Here is a 15,195-nt window from a genome sequence, read left to right as displayed (position 1 = left end):
TTACTCTTGCAGCAAAGATATAAATGTCGTATTGTCAGAGGATGTGTGTATTTAATATCTTCCTCCTTGGAGCTAGAGCTGGGAATAACAGAACGTTTTGTTACAAGAGATTATGTCCAAGTAATGAACTAAATTATGATGCAGTTATATGATTTAGGACAAGACAGTCTAGATAGTATTTTGGGAGGTAATTAATGCAGTGAGTTAGTCTCAATGCAGGGAAAAAAAAGTGTTGTATGCTTTGAGGGGGGTCAGGGAAACTCACTGGAAATAACCTAACAAACCCTAATTGCTGTACAATATATTTCTGTACAGAGCAGCTACAAAATGTGCCGAGAGTTTTCACACAAAAACTGGCTGGTGTTCTACAAGGAAAAAGGGTGAGATTTAAATCATATGCTTGCATTTTATTGATCTATAATGATTCACCTCACATACATGCCTGTCTAATTATTCTTCTTGTGGCTTCTGATTTGACAGAAACTGTCTTATTGTACTCGATGCATTAGAGGGCCAAACTCACACCATCTCACTGCCAATCAATCTGGAATCTGTCTTCCTGGTGGCTGAAGACCGGTGGCTCTTGGTGGAAAGTGAAACAAATCAGTCAGTTAAAACTAATTTTCTTAATGCCATTATTTCTTGTTTGTCCCTGGTTGATGTTCACTCTTGGTCTCAGAGTTGTTTTTTAACCCTGTAGGATGACACATAAAAAGATATGAACGTGCAGCGGGTAGAAGTGGGTAAATAGTCATCAGCAGACAAATGTGCCTCTGGCTGCCTTACCCTTTCCTATCTCACAGATGTTTGATAAATCACCTGGTTTTACAACAAGGTGTTGATAGCCTTGTTTATATAAATGTAGAAAGTTTTCAGAAAATTGAAGTCCTTGTTTAGAGTTACAAGCTTAATCCGGAATTATTATAAATATGCGTCCTTTACAGGAAATTTCTTTTAACGAAGCGTGTCCATATGGAGGCTGAAGACAGTGAGGCTTGCCAGCTGTATGCATTGAATGAAGAGCCAGCTGACATGGGATTTGGCTTAACAACGGGTATTGAATGCAAGCTTGGCTTGTTCTTCTTTTTTTCTTTTTTTTAATCATTTCTGTGTTTGCAGCTGCACAAACAAGGCTCTTTTGCTTTAAAGGCCCGGATAACCTTCCCTCTGATTCTCTTTTTGTCCTCCCCTGGTCACGTGTGGGTAACAACTTTTCACAAAGCATGGCAAATTCCATGCTCAAACTTCAGGTTGTTTACATAAAGCATTTAAGGCCTTCAGTCATGGACTTTCAGGAAATGTAGAAGCATACAGAAAGGAAAAGGAAAAAAGATTACGGGGCAGTCAGTAGCACATAGAAGGAATCACATCAATTGGTGAATGCAGTCTGTACACTCTTGCAAATCTATTATACACACTCAGTTGAGCTAGAATACATTCCCTAATGCTTTTAAAAATAAAAAGGTCTGAAAGGAAGTCACTATTCATAAAGATCTGCAGAAAGTGTGCAGGAGGGCACTGGGGCGTTAGGAGCTAGGGAAAATTTGTGCTTTAAAAGTCCCAGATGGTGCTGGGAAGTGAAGCATGTCTTCTGCTACAGAATAAGGCAGAAATCTCCAGTGGCCATCGTTCTGCTTGGGAAGGTCTGCTTGTCTTCAGATCTGATGACATGGTCAACCCTGAGCATTTGATCAGGTTTAGTAACGCTAGAAGTCTATGTTTATCCCACCTAACAGTTAATGGGTTTTGACCTCTCTCCAGTGTCCAAGAGAGACAAAGGGAAAAAGAAAGCACTATATTTATATTCATTAAAGAAAAAGTCTACCTGGTCCTTGTGGCTAGCCTAAATATGAAGAATGAGATAAACACAGTGTAAACATCATAGATTCATAGAGGCAAACATTGCTGACAAACAACAAATAAGGCTTATTTTACACGAACAGCAACAAATTTGATACTAAGTACTCTTTCCATAGCTGAAATATCTGGGATCTTTTTTATCTTTTGGGCAGTTTTTCAAGTTATCAAGCTCCATCAGAGCACAGTTTCCTTCCCCTTACTACCATATTTAGAAGCGATTATAAAGTATCATTCCTTAGATGGGTATAAGCCCTATTAAAATTTCCAGTCTCAAAGTATTTGTGGACAGTGATCTCCTGCATGCTTTTTCTGCTGTATTTATCCTTTGTTATCTTTTATTTTTTTATTTGCCCCAATATCAGAGGTTATTACATCCCCTTTCCTCTATTTTTCCTAATCATTCAGCAAACCCAGAATATAGCATCTTCAGCCTGCTGTCATTCTTTGAGGCAGAACCTGTGCCAGGAAAACTAAGAAAAGGTAGACCAGTGGGGGTTTTCCAGTGACTCAAGCTTGTAGTCCATTCATCCTCTGAGGGAGGAAAGATTTCCTCCTGCTGACAGGTGAACTAGATAGTCTGTCAATTGAAGTGGAAACAGAGTATACTGCTGAACTGAAGGTAGGAGGTTCTGACTGTGTTGGTATTTTGAGGGAAGGTAAAGTACATGTACAGTTACACAGAATAAAACTTAGTTTTCCTTAAGTTAAAGAAAACTAGACCATTATGTACCAGAAGTGTGTTGCAAATAGCAGTGTTTAATTTACAAAGACAGAAAGACAGCCACCGAGCAGTTTCACACTGACACCTGTACAAACCTACGTTTTGCCTTTTTGTGTGTGTGCATTAAACAAATCTTTAATGAGATCACATGCTGCTACATTCTGTAGGCTTCCCGCCACGTTTGCACAGCAGAGGGCAAAATTCAGTAGTATAAGCAAATATTTCCTAGCTGGTATTTCCTGATTTTAAGTGCCCTACTCTACAAAACTACTATTATTTCCTGCTTTCTTTTTTATCTGCTTTATATCATAGCGTAATCAGATCTTTGTTCATAAGTTTATGCACAAAAATCACAAAACCATGACAGGCAGTGATTGGTGCTCAGCACTCATACGGTTAATGGTGTTTCCTATTACACATCTGGATTAAACGGCGTTCATTTTGTTTGATTTCCCTGTTTAGCATCAGAACTGTGTGTACCGCATGCAGTTGCAAGCGCCCAGCTATCGTCAGAAAACCTCAGTGCAGCTGTGGGACTAAAGATCAGCTCCCCCAACAGGATTTTCTCAGATCAACATAACTATGCTACTGTTGTTATTGGCTTCCCAGACCTCATGGTAAACACCCGACATTATTATATTGTGAAGTAGTATGATCTCATTTGTTCTCTGACCAATTAAGTACCTGTTTACCAAATGATATGGAAAAAGAAGGAATGAAAGTAAATGGTGCATTCGTGTCGAGTGCATCTTTCTCTATGACAGCCTAATCTAAAAGGTTTCCAGTGGCATTTGAAATAATAACCAACTGGGCAAGATAATGTGTCACACAGCCAAACTTCACTGAAGATGAGTTCTGGATAGTGCTGGCTGGAGACCGTGGAATCATAGAATCATAGAATGGCCTGGGTTGTAAAAGACCACAATAATCATCTAGTTTCAACCCCCAGCCATGGGGAGGGCCACCAATCACTAGATCAGGCTGCCCAGAGCCACATGGATTTTACCTATCTTGTGTTTTTTAATTAAATATTACTGGAAAAAAAGTATATCAGTACCATTTTGAACTGTGAGCTTTTTGCTCCGTGTGCAGCAGCTAACAAACCTCTACATTTAAGAAGAAAATGAAGAAAACAATAACTAAATTATGCTCCCCTTCACTACTTAATGATGTGATCAAGTATAAATCATGTATGCAATTCTGTCCACTCTGTATCCAACAATCCTGTGGCACAAACAGAAAAGGACTAGTAAAGAAAGTGAAACTTAGCAGTGTAATGACTAATGCTGCTGCAAAGACTGGAGGCAAACATGGGAAATATAAAAGTGGTATGCTTATTTCTTTATTTGTATTTGCTGCCCGTTGATGCACAAAGGAGGTACTGTTTGTGTAATAAATCCTTTGTGATATTTGCTTAATAAATTGGGGCAAAAAAGAAAATTTAGCCGTAATCGTGCATGAATGTTGTGAAAAGACAAATGATGGAAGAAAATACTTTGAAAACCAATATGATTCAAAAATGTGTCTTTGTCAGTAAAATATTCCCTATGTCTTTGCAGTTTGCTTCTGAATTTTACCTGATTTGGATTTATGCTATTGTCACTGCACTAGCTTTTCATAATATGAGAAGTGTAAGCATTATGTATAGTATATTCATGATAAATATATTCCTGTAGTCATTTTAAGTAGATATGAGTTAACTATGGAACACGTGAAATAGCATAGAAGGGGAAGTGCCCAAGATGCTACACACTGCTGCACTAACGTTGGTGATGAAACACTTTGTTCTCCTTGACACAGACTGGAGCCCTGTATTTCAGTGTACATGCCCATGTGAATGTGAATGTGAGGATGGTGAAACACTTCACATTCAGATCTATAGCTTCAGGTGCTAATGGTGTTGGTGTTTATATATGAGCAAGGTATCTAAGCTCTTGTTTATAACAGTGATGTTATATAACTGGCAAGTGTAGAGACCTTCAAGATGGGATGGTTTTCTCTCTAGGCTCAGTAGTAGTACCTCTGCTTTTCATTACAATCTTCTCTCTTGCAGTCTCCCAGTGAAGTGTACAGTTGGAAAAGAAACTCTTCTCTGAGTTGCAAACATGCTTCTCCTTCTGAATCATTTTATTATGGAGCCCGAAGGAAAAGAGGAGCTGCAAAACAAACCAATTGTGTAACTTTAGTGGCTTCTAATCAAATAGCCAGAATTTTAGCACCTGGAGATGTGCCTTTGAAAGACATTTACCCAAAAGGTAAGAGGTTCATATACTTGTACTGCAACAACTGTATGTGCTTGGCTTTGTTTTGTAAACTGCATAGCTTGTGAATTTTTACAAAAGGTTTTTAAAGAATCGCAAAGCAAGCATTTGAGGAGAAATGAGAGTAGTTATACTAATTTTGCCAGTTTTAAAATCAATTTGGATCTTAGTAACATGCTTAAGTGTACTTCAGAGAAATTAAAGACGCTGCCTACATGAATATTCCAGTAGATAGCATCTCACTTTGCCTGGATTGGGGACCAGCTAGAGGAATGTGATTGTTCCAGTTTAGCAGTCAGTCTTCACCAGTATTTCCAGCCTCTGCTCAGATGTACCCAACAGATGCACCATTATAAGGCATGCCTTATTTGCCAAACCAGTTGTCCATGCATCTCAGTTTGAAAACAAGCCATGGCTCTGTTTCCAACAGGAACAGCAGATGAGTTGTTTAGAGAATGCATGTAGCTCTAGCACTTCTGTGTCTTTGCTTTCATACTTGAGATCTCAACATTTGTCACTGTTTTCTCAGGGATACTGCAGGGTACATTTCAGCTTCACATTTTAAATCTATGTTTATGGACCTGTTGTGCTCAAATTTGTCTGGTCCCTTTTTGTACTTGTGTCTCTACAGAAAGTTCACAAGTTCACTACTCTCTTTCATGAACCAATCTCTTACAAGGTTTATCAAATGCCTCTTGTTCAAGCATTGAGGGTTGGGTGAATAACAGTTCTTCATTCATCTTGACCAGCACCCACATGGCTTGGTAAACTACAATCACATCTGCCTTCTCTCCAGACTGAAGAGACCCAGGCTTCTTACTTCTCTTTTCCAAGATGGTGGGCAACATTTACCATATAGCAAAACCATCGTCCTCTTGCATGCTAATAAAACAGGCATAGGCAACTTTCAGACATTCAGACTCTTCTGTACTGTCATGCCATGTTCTCTGTTCTTGTATCTTTAGCTTCTTCAGCCAATAACTGAAAACGTGCCTCTTAGTGATAAGCAGAATTTGTGAGTTTTCCACCTCTCCAAGGAAAAAGGACTCTCTAAAGAGAGCCCAAAAGTCTTGTATGTGATAGAAGGGCAGGTGAAGCACAGTGAGGCAGTGGGCGGCATGTTTCAGCGATGTCAACAGTGAAAGTGGGTCACCTCTGCTGGTGCTGATATTTATGAGCACAGCATGCATGCTCTTGTTTATCACTGGTAGAAGTGCACAGCTAATGGCAGTGACTGTGTTGAAAAATATTGTTTTGTAGCTGAGAATTTACTCTATCAAACTGTGTACCTGTTGTAGTTTGCATGAAATAAATAGGAGGCACGTTACTTTCAGAATAACCTATGTATATTAAACTAATGTTAAGCAGTGCTAACGTACCACAGAAACTTTGCTTCATACACAGTTCCATGTTGGATGCTTTTCTGTCAAACTGCCCCTCTGCTGCCATCTGTTGCACAGCAACAAAATGTAATGGAATATATTGATGAGAAGGTTCAGCTCCTACTGCCACACCACCATACTTCATGAAGACTGGGTACAAATGACCTGAGCAAATTCTCTGTCTGAGAATTGGCTTTTCTGTGACTGAGCAATTTCATTTATACTAGCTGAACAGGATGTTAACTTTTTATCCCTCAACTTTAGTGCTCATGAATAGTGACAGCTTTAAATGTATTGAAACGTTATGAGGTATATTTTGTAAAGTATGTTTGGCCATTTAAGTTCAAAATTCAAGGCCTTCTTGAAGATCGTTACCATTGATTTTTCTTTTCTAAGTCATGTTTGAATTTATGTAATAGCCAGACTGATCGTAAGTGAATCATATTTAATATGACCTTACTGGTACGATTAAACTAGACTCTACGTTTTCTATTCCATTAACATTTTTCAGGGCTTTAGACATTTTCTATTTAAGAGTTAATGGACTGTTTTTCTAGTGGAAAGGGAGCTATGAGTGGAGTCCTTCAAAGACCTGTACTAGTACAATACTGACAATGTTGTAAAAATGGCAGATGACATCTAGTTTTAATATGATGTACATGGATGAGGAAAAGAAGTCTAAATTCTATATCTAAAATGATGGGCTAATCGTTACATCTGAAGTGGTGATGAGCTGATCGTTGCATCTCAAGAGCATGATTTTGGAATTATGAGACATGGTCTCATTAAAATAGTTCAAATCTCAGCAAGCACATCGAATTCTAAGAATTACCAGGGGAAAAATAGAATTACCAAAGGGAAATTGAATCTTTGTGCTGTTGTGTAAATCTATACATCCTAAAGAAAGTGCAGAAGAGGCCAACAAAAATGAGCAGTATTGCTTCAGCCAGATCTCCTAAACCGGGAGACAAGAGCAATAAAGGGAAATTTGGTGGAGATCTAAAGAGTGTGTATGGCATGATGGCATGGAGATGTGGAAAATGCAGTAGTTTTATTCCTGGTACCAGAATTAGGGGCAGCCAGCAAGGGCAATAGGAGCTTCATCAAGGCAAACCAGAAGAGGTGGTTCTTCCCAGAGCGGAGAAACAACCTGTAAAACTGTTTGCCAAAGGATGTTGTAAATGGTGAAACATGGATCCAAGGGAAAAACGAATAAACTCATGGGGTGTTAGTAAGTATGTAGACATAAAAACACCATCCAAAGGCACCATGTCCAGCTCAAGAAGCCTCTGGATTGGAACTTGTTTGAGTCTTGAGGAAAATGCTGTGTACTCTTGCCACTACTTCTTAGACTTTTCAATTATCTAACTTAGAGTCAGGACTCTAATTGAAAGACCTAGTACTGTCATTGTTAAGGCATGTATCCAAAATCTGTCCACTGAAAAACGGGTTACAGAGAAAAGAGACACACATGCATGTACTCATTTGGCAGTTGAGATTGTTAGGTCTGACTCCTTAGTGTGCAAATTTGATGTCCAGCATTTGCAGAACCCTCTGTTGGGCTACACTTCTCTTCTGGAGTTTGGCTCTTACTGACTGATATAATATTTAATTGAGTGTAAACTTAATGGCTGCCAATAGTTGCTAACATATAGTTTGGGACCTGTGGGTATTCCATGTTGCTTATTCTTGGGTGTTCTGCACAATTTATGGACAGCCTTTGGGCATTTGGTGATTCTCCTGTCATGGATGACTATATAGTGAAACAAAGGAACCCTATCACACAGAATTGAGCAGCATGACACTCCCTTGAAGTTTTTGCACTGTTTCCTCTAATGGCTTGTTTTGTATTCTTGCTTCTGTTTGCTTATCTATCAAGCTTTCTTTCTCATCTTCTTGGACAACCAGTCAGTTCTGGCACACAGCTTTCCATTTCTATTAATAATTCAAAGTACTCAGCCAAAGTCTGGTGTGCTTCAATATGTATTACCAAAACTCTTCTAGGAACAACAAGGAAAGAAATCATTTCCTTTGTTTTATCAAAACAGTAAACTAGAGTAATAGTTATGTTTGAAAAGTAACTATAACAAGAATTAATTTCCTCAAAGACTGCCAAATAGATGTATGGCCACAAAATGTAAACTCAGACAAGAGTTCATGGCAGAAACCCACAAATAAGAATTAATGTTTATTCTAAAAACAAGGCTATAGAAATGAGGGCTGCTTGAGGGTAAATATTTACTTGGATTCTCAGCACTTTCCATATATGAATATAAAATAACAATCTGTTTCTAAGTGCATATCTCTATTAGTGTGACTGGAATGACATGTAACGCAACACACGGTTACAGGAATAACCCCAACACGTCATCTGGCCCACCTGTTTGTGTAGGGACAGGATGTCACATGTTTACACTCTTCTTGACTGTTGTTTTTCAAACATTCATCTTAAGAAACTTAAAGTGATTCTAAGGCTTTCCTGGCTGGTCTGTTGCAATGCTTCACTTTCCTTGTACAATAAAAGGTTTTCCTAGTATCCATCCTGTTTTGTTGTAAATTAATATAAAAACATTGTGTTGCCTCCACTCGATCAGAATTACACTTCTCTAAGAATTTTTAAGATATTATGGTAAATGTGGTTTATTTCCTGTGGCCTTCTCTTCTTGGACAAAAGAAAAAAAAAAAAAAGAAGAAGAAGAAAAAAATCAAATTGATTCCTTAAATTTGTCCTTCTCACCCACCTGTTCTAACCTCTTTGCCAGGTCCTCTTACCCAGGACTTGGGTGTCTACATTTTCTTCTGTTCAATGTCTTGAGCTGGGCATGACTATTTTTCTCCCTCAGACTTCAACTGAAGAAGGACAAACTATATATTTTAGATCTGATGTTCATATTAATATAAAACCTGCATTTTGTTTTCCTGCTCTGACAGCAGCATAGCATCTATTGGCTTTGTATGTTCATTGCAAGATCGTTGACTGCAGTTCTAAGGCCCAGACAGTTATTCCTGTATTGCACTTAAACATTTGGTTGCCTTTTCTTCAGCTTCCTATTTTGCAGTCCCTTTTCATTTTGTAATTTAATCTGATTGATTTTTCTTTCAAGTATATCAACCACTCTTTAATTACAATTCTACCTCTTCCAGTTCAGTACTTCTAAGTCTGTCTACATGTTTCAGATCTTCTACTGGAATTTTTCAAGGATGTCTTACTCTCCATTAGTATCCAAAGAGAGAGCACATTTTTAAGCATTAGCAAGATCTAGGCAGAACAGAAAATGCTCTGTGGCCTACAAACGTGTATTTTACCAGATTTTTTTGTCACTTCTAGTTGTTTTGTATTTACATTCTTAAAGAATGACAATAAATACAGCCAATAAAATACTGTAAATGTGCATCCTGTAGATATGTAGATACTGACAATTGGGATGAGGGGAGAGAATCATGGAATGGCCTGGATTGAAAAGGACCACAATGATCATCTGGTTTCAACCCCCTGCTATGTGCAGGGTCACCAACCAGCAGACCAGGCTGCCCAGAGCCACATCCAGCCTGGCCTCGAATGCCTGCAGGGATGGGGCATCCACAGCCTCCTTGGGCAACCTGTTCCAGTGCTTCACCACCCTCTGGGTGAAAAACTTCCTCCTAATATCTAACCTACACCTCCCCTGTCTCAGTTTGAAACCATTCCCCATTGTCCGGTTCTTGTGCTGTGGATATGCACTTTGTGCACCTGTGGGTTATTCTTTACTTACTTGAATGTTGGGTCCCTTTATATTACTAGTCCTGCTGGTCTTTCTTTGTGCTATACGCATGCACCAACACTTCTGCAAGTAATGTCAGTCTCTCCATTTCAAGGAGACTTTCAAGAAATGCTGTTCAATTAAATTGGCAATTAAAAAGCAACAACATTTACTTTGATGTAACTGGAAAATTTTCCAGTGAGAACTGGAAGTAGAGTATTTTGAAACATCCTTCAGTATGCTTTTAGAATCAGTTGCACAATTGATGTTATCTTCAGTAACAGATAAATACAGTAAGTTAGGGATTGCAGTAATGCCTGATCACTGCTTCTGTGAGTAAGGCTGTATTTATGTGTAATTTTGACATTTACTGTGCAAGCACGTTGTTCTTGTATAATTGTGCCTATCTATTTGCTCACAATCGTAGTAGTAAAACATTTCAGTGTTTGCAAGTTATAGTCCTGAGATGAATGTAAAGGTTCATCACTTTATGACAGGTATTGTATGACGAAATGTTTCAATTTAATCTCCTACATGCAAATGCAATAACCAGTTAATCATGCAGCAGGAAAATAAAATTTGTTTGTTTTCAGATGTTGCTCCTCCACAAGCTGCTGGGTATTTGGAAGTAACAGATCTGAACTCGAAGAAAATCAAATACATTGCTATTCCTAGGTAAGTTGTTTTATTGATTAGAGCAGCCTCTGCCTCACAGGAAGAGCAAACAGAATTTAATGTGTGTTATTAGTTCCAGACAAGCAAATATTTCTTTTGGTGTGGAAAGTGAAAGTAAATGATACTCTGTATGACACTTTTCCTCCTTCTGGCACAGTTAGCTTGGTCAAATGCTAACACAAATCTTCTTCAGTTGAATTAGTACATGCCAATTTCAGTCTTAGAGGTATACGTGTCACAGCTTCCTTGCTCTTCTAAATTATGAACTGTAGTATTAATTAATGTAAGTTGCAAATCATTGTACAAGTGATTAATAGCACTAAGAAAGTGCAAAGAGTCTTTCCTATTTTAACTAAATTTTCCTTCGTATTACACAGTTGTTAGATCCCCATTTCAGCAGTAAATTTTCATCTGCAAATTGAGTGCTTGTTTATAACAGTACTAAGATTCTATACACGTAAAGCTGTGCCATCTTTAAATGAGTGTTTAAATGAGTCACCTCCTGCTCATATAGTGGGGATCTTATTTAAAGTTGATGGGAGAAACTTTCCTCAGTGCTCAGATTATGTTTTCTCATATTCCTTTCATAGTTTCATGTTTTTCAACAGCACATTTTTAATTTTTTCATATTCTTTATGGTATTTTTTGTAAGGACTGATCTTCAGGTAATTAGGATAAAGCAGTGGACTGGACTGTCATGAATAGATGTTTGGTCATAGCAAGTTTCAGTAGCTGAAATCTTCCAGATAAAATAGTAAATCTGGGGGGCTTAATTATGGTCTCTCAAGGAACGAGAGTGTGATTTCATGTAATTGCCACCTTAGCTACAGAATTATTCGTCTTCTTTTTGATTGCAGCTTTGAGATCAATCACACCCACTCTTGTTTTTCAGCCCACGTTCCCTCTCTCCGTATACATCTTGGCTCTCCATGATCTCAGATGCTGATGCCCTCTTGGCACCACTGGGCAAAGTAGGCTTGGTTAGTGTGGACATGGGAGGTGGTGTGAGGCTCTGGGAGACTGGGCTGGAAAGCCTGCAGAGTTCTCTGCAGGACTGGAGGAACATGATTGGGCAGGAGGATGGTCGGCCTGTGCAGGTAGGAATGCCCAATCTGAAGTGAAAAACATTTAGTAAACTGATGGAAATGACTTTTTTTTTTTTCAGATGAGAGAAGGGTCAGGGAAGAGATGTATTGAAAAACGTTAAGAAGTGGAAATATGCCTGCAGGAAAAATTGAGTAGATGTCTTACCTGAAAAATAATCACACACAATAGCTTAATTACCAAGCTGATTTGTGACTCCTGTAATTATGGTTACTGACATTTCCCTTTGTCTTTCAGTGTTAGGGTTATGGTTGTTGCCAAATTTCAGTACATTAGCATGTAAATTAATTCTGTATCTCATGCTGATTTTTAACTGCAGCTTTCCAAATGTGAAATAGTGAAATCAGTGTTTAAGGGAAGCATATGGAATCATAGAATCATAGAATGGCTTGGTGTGGAAAGGATCTCAAGGATCATCAAACTCCAACCTCCCTTAATGTATTGAATAGTTTGTAGGGACAGTAGGGCAACACAAATGGAAATTTCAGAACTTTTCAGTTGCATCTTTAATTTTTGTTAGTATCATTCTTACTTTGGGAACTTAAGTGTGCTTTAGGAAGGACTTTTGACTAGGGAGATCCTACAGCTGCAATTATTTCTTCTTTGTGAGTTTCTGTAATCACTTTCACAGTATGTTAAAATGGGAAAACAAAATGAATCACCTCTAAATTAGATCTCTCTATATTATTGTTTACAAAGAGCCCAGGTATTCCAAGCGTGAATGAGATTTATTAGGCAGAAAGCAGCTCTCCTTTCCCATCCTAGTTCCCTTTCCACAGGACAATTATATAAACTCATGCAAGAACTGACATTTTCTTGTCATTGGATTGTAGCAAATGCCTTTTGTAGAAGTCATGAGAGAGGAAAACTGTTACCCAGTAGCACATTTGTGTGGTTTCATGTTGCTGTACCAGTGCTGTTTTTGTTGCCTATGTAGTAGCACTATCGCCATCTTATGGTCAGATATCATCAACTTACATCAGCCCAATTTAACCTACTAATAAAGTTGTCTGGAGGGAATGGAAGGAGCCAGCAGGAGCAGTTATTTTAATTGCTTTAAAGTTTTTTTTTTTCCTTCTTTTTTAAAATCTTTTTTAGTAACTGTTGTAATCTTATTTAGCAGCATTATTGTAGTGTCCATCATAGTCGACTGAATATTAGAGAATGCTGTCTTGGAAAGTTAAGCATCATCAGAGAATTTTGAGTCATTAACTACTGATGTCAACTAGCCACTTTACAAAAAGGTTCAGAGTTTTTCCTGCAGTCATAAAGCAGTTTTCCAGATCTGTTCCAGAATTCCTCTCTCCTGACAATCTACGTATCTATATTGTAGGCACACTACAGGGATAGCTCTTCTTAGCATACCTGTTTTCCTTCCTCTGTCAACACAGAATATTCAGCTCAAGCTGGTGGTTTGTCAGAATTCGAAGTGGCATGCTGTTTGATTTGGACTTGAGGGCTGAAACAAAGCCTCATATGCTCTTTGAACCAGCATGTTATCACTAACTTCTGTTTCTCAACTGCACATGGTTTGCTTTAAATGGAAAGATCATGAGACCTAAGAAGCTTTCTTTACCATTACAGAGTAGTAATCAAGAGAAATCTTACCTTTTATTTTATGTACATCTCAGGTAAGATAGTACATACATAGATGTTGTGAGAACTCTATACTCTGTTATTTGGGATGAAGGCCTTCCCCTTTCCCACTTAACTCCATTTTTTCAATGGATATAGACATAGAATCAGTACTTCATTAAAGCATTCATTTCTGGAAATGAATGGATGCTATTAGCTTGAAAATACACTCATGTAGATTCCTTCCATCAGATGAGCTTAGCAAGAACTCAAATGTTTCCGGTTCAAGAGATAACTGCTTTGCTAAGACTGCAACTTAATGTTACCCCATGCTCATGTTTACAAAATTATCTTTCAGCCACATGCTGATCTGCTTATTTATCAGTCACATTCTCCTGTATAATGTTTCATGCTCAGATACATATTAAGTATCTCTAAGTCTAAAGAGGCATCTTCAATTCCTTAAGAAAATCCATCATTCCCAATCTTGTAGCAGAAGCTTGCTTAAGAAAATTGTCAGTGTTCCACTTATTGCTAGAATTCATTCCCTCTGCCAATTTACTATTCCCTGTTATTGATGCATCCCACAAAGCTAGTACAGGCTTTGCAAAGCTTCATAGCCCAACGTCCACACCTTCAGAGTGCTGTTCCTTCACCAGCTCATGTTCCCTATCTTGATGATTGGGAGCCACGGTTCTGGAAAGTCACACAGAACCTCTGCAAAGCTTTCCCAGCCTTTGAAAAAAAAGAAGGAATTACAATACTTTCAATATAGGTAGAGATTCAAAGGAATGGAAAGAAATCCTCAATCAGATTTCAGTTTGAACTATTGATACTGTCCATCTTCTAGGGTTGCTTTTTGGCTTTCAGAAACGCATTAGATCTCAGAAACAGTCTGTATGTGCATAAGCAATGAAACAGAGGAAAACAAACAACTGTTCCAGGGATATTCAGTAATTAGACTCCTATGATTTAATGTCATGGCAATCAACATTTGTTTTGTATTGTTGATACTCTCAGCAGAGTTCAAGCTGCTGAAGTCTTGAGGCAACAAAAATAGTTTCTGGAAACAGGGCTTATGTGTATATTAATTTTCACTTGTATGGTCAGGCCAGAAATTGTCTTCATTTTTTGAAGTTTTAAACTCAGAACATGAGTGCAGTATTCAGAAATGATTAAATTGGAGTGCCTAGCATAGAATTCTAAATAAAACTGGGTTCTCTGAAGTTATAAACTCAACTTGAAATCCAGTAATTGTTGAGCTTTTTCCCTTTTTTTAAATACAGAAAACGTTGACGAAGTTCTGATATACCTTGTTTGTGTTTTTTTAGTAAGCTTGGTTTACTGTTGTGTTTCTCTCGGTAGAGTACAATGCTTACATAAAGGTAATTGTAGAATGCATCATTTTGAGATATTGAAAAGCACTGTGCTCCTTAGGGACCTGAAATCTCTACAACTAAATCTTTATTCATTTGTATGTGACTACTAGCAAGACCATTTCTTTCTGTATTCATTCCACTTAATTCTCTTTTACTGTAAATTGTTGCCCAGAATGTTTTGTGCTGTGTAAGTACTAAGAATGTCATTATTTTTAAAAGTCTCAGGACAAACCCAAACCATTTGAGTGCATAAAAATGTTCAAAAAATATAGAAAAGTTAGTTTGTAATGCATGATACAATATGCATTGCAATATGCAATATACAACCTCGAAGCACAATCACAGCTTCATTGGCAATCAAATGTGAATCAAGATCACATACTGTAGGACTGAAGAGAGAACCTAATGACAAAAGTGAATAATGGCCACCAAACATGTTAGTATCAGTGGTTTAAAAATCAAGTTCTTGGCATTGATAGCTACCAGAAGTTTCTTCTG

The 15,195-nt window shown here is 38.0% G+C and overlaps 2 protein-coding genes across 4 annotated transcripts in view; one reads left to right on the top strand and one right to left on the bottom strand.

The window, feature by feature from the left end:
• NAA16 (N-alpha-acetyltransferase 16, NatA auxiliary subunit) overlaps positions 1-15,195 on the bottom strand; it is a 366,631-nt gene that overhangs the window by 207,279 nt on the left and 144,157 nt on the right. The gene's annotated exons all lie outside the window — the stretch shown is intronic.
• VWA8 (von Willebrand factor A domain containing 8) overlaps positions 1-15,195 on the top strand; it is a 174,965-nt gene that overhangs the window by 127,365 nt on the left and 32,405 nt on the right. For all 3 annotated transcript variants that reach the window (XM_052705551.1, XM_052705550.1, XM_052705552.1), the window contains 7 exons: positions 316-380; positions 481-606; positions 945-1,054; positions 3,044-3,198; positions 4,635-4,836; positions 10,558-10,639; positions 11,532-11,736. In XM_052705551.1, coding sequence (XP_052561511.1) covers positions 316-380; positions 481-606; positions 945-1,054; positions 3,044-3,198; positions 4,635-4,836; positions 10,558-10,639; positions 11,532-11,736 — 945 coding nt within the window. The remainder of the gene's footprint in view (positions 1-315; positions 381-480; positions 607-944; positions 1,055-3,043; positions 3,199-4,634; positions 4,837-10,557; positions 10,640-11,531; positions 11,737-15,195) is intronic.

The sequence above is a fragment of the Tympanuchus pallidicinctus genome, unplaced genomic scaffold (assembly GCF_026119805.1).
Source record: "Tympanuchus pallidicinctus isolate F22 unplaced genomic scaffold, pur_lepc_1.0 scaffold6, whole genome shotgun sequence".
NCBI classification, from domain to species: domain Eukaryota; kingdom Metazoa; phylum Chordata; class Aves; order Galliformes; family Phasianidae; genus Tympanuchus; species Tympanuchus pallidicinctus.
This window is presented reverse-complemented; position numbering and strand designations above follow the sequence as displayed.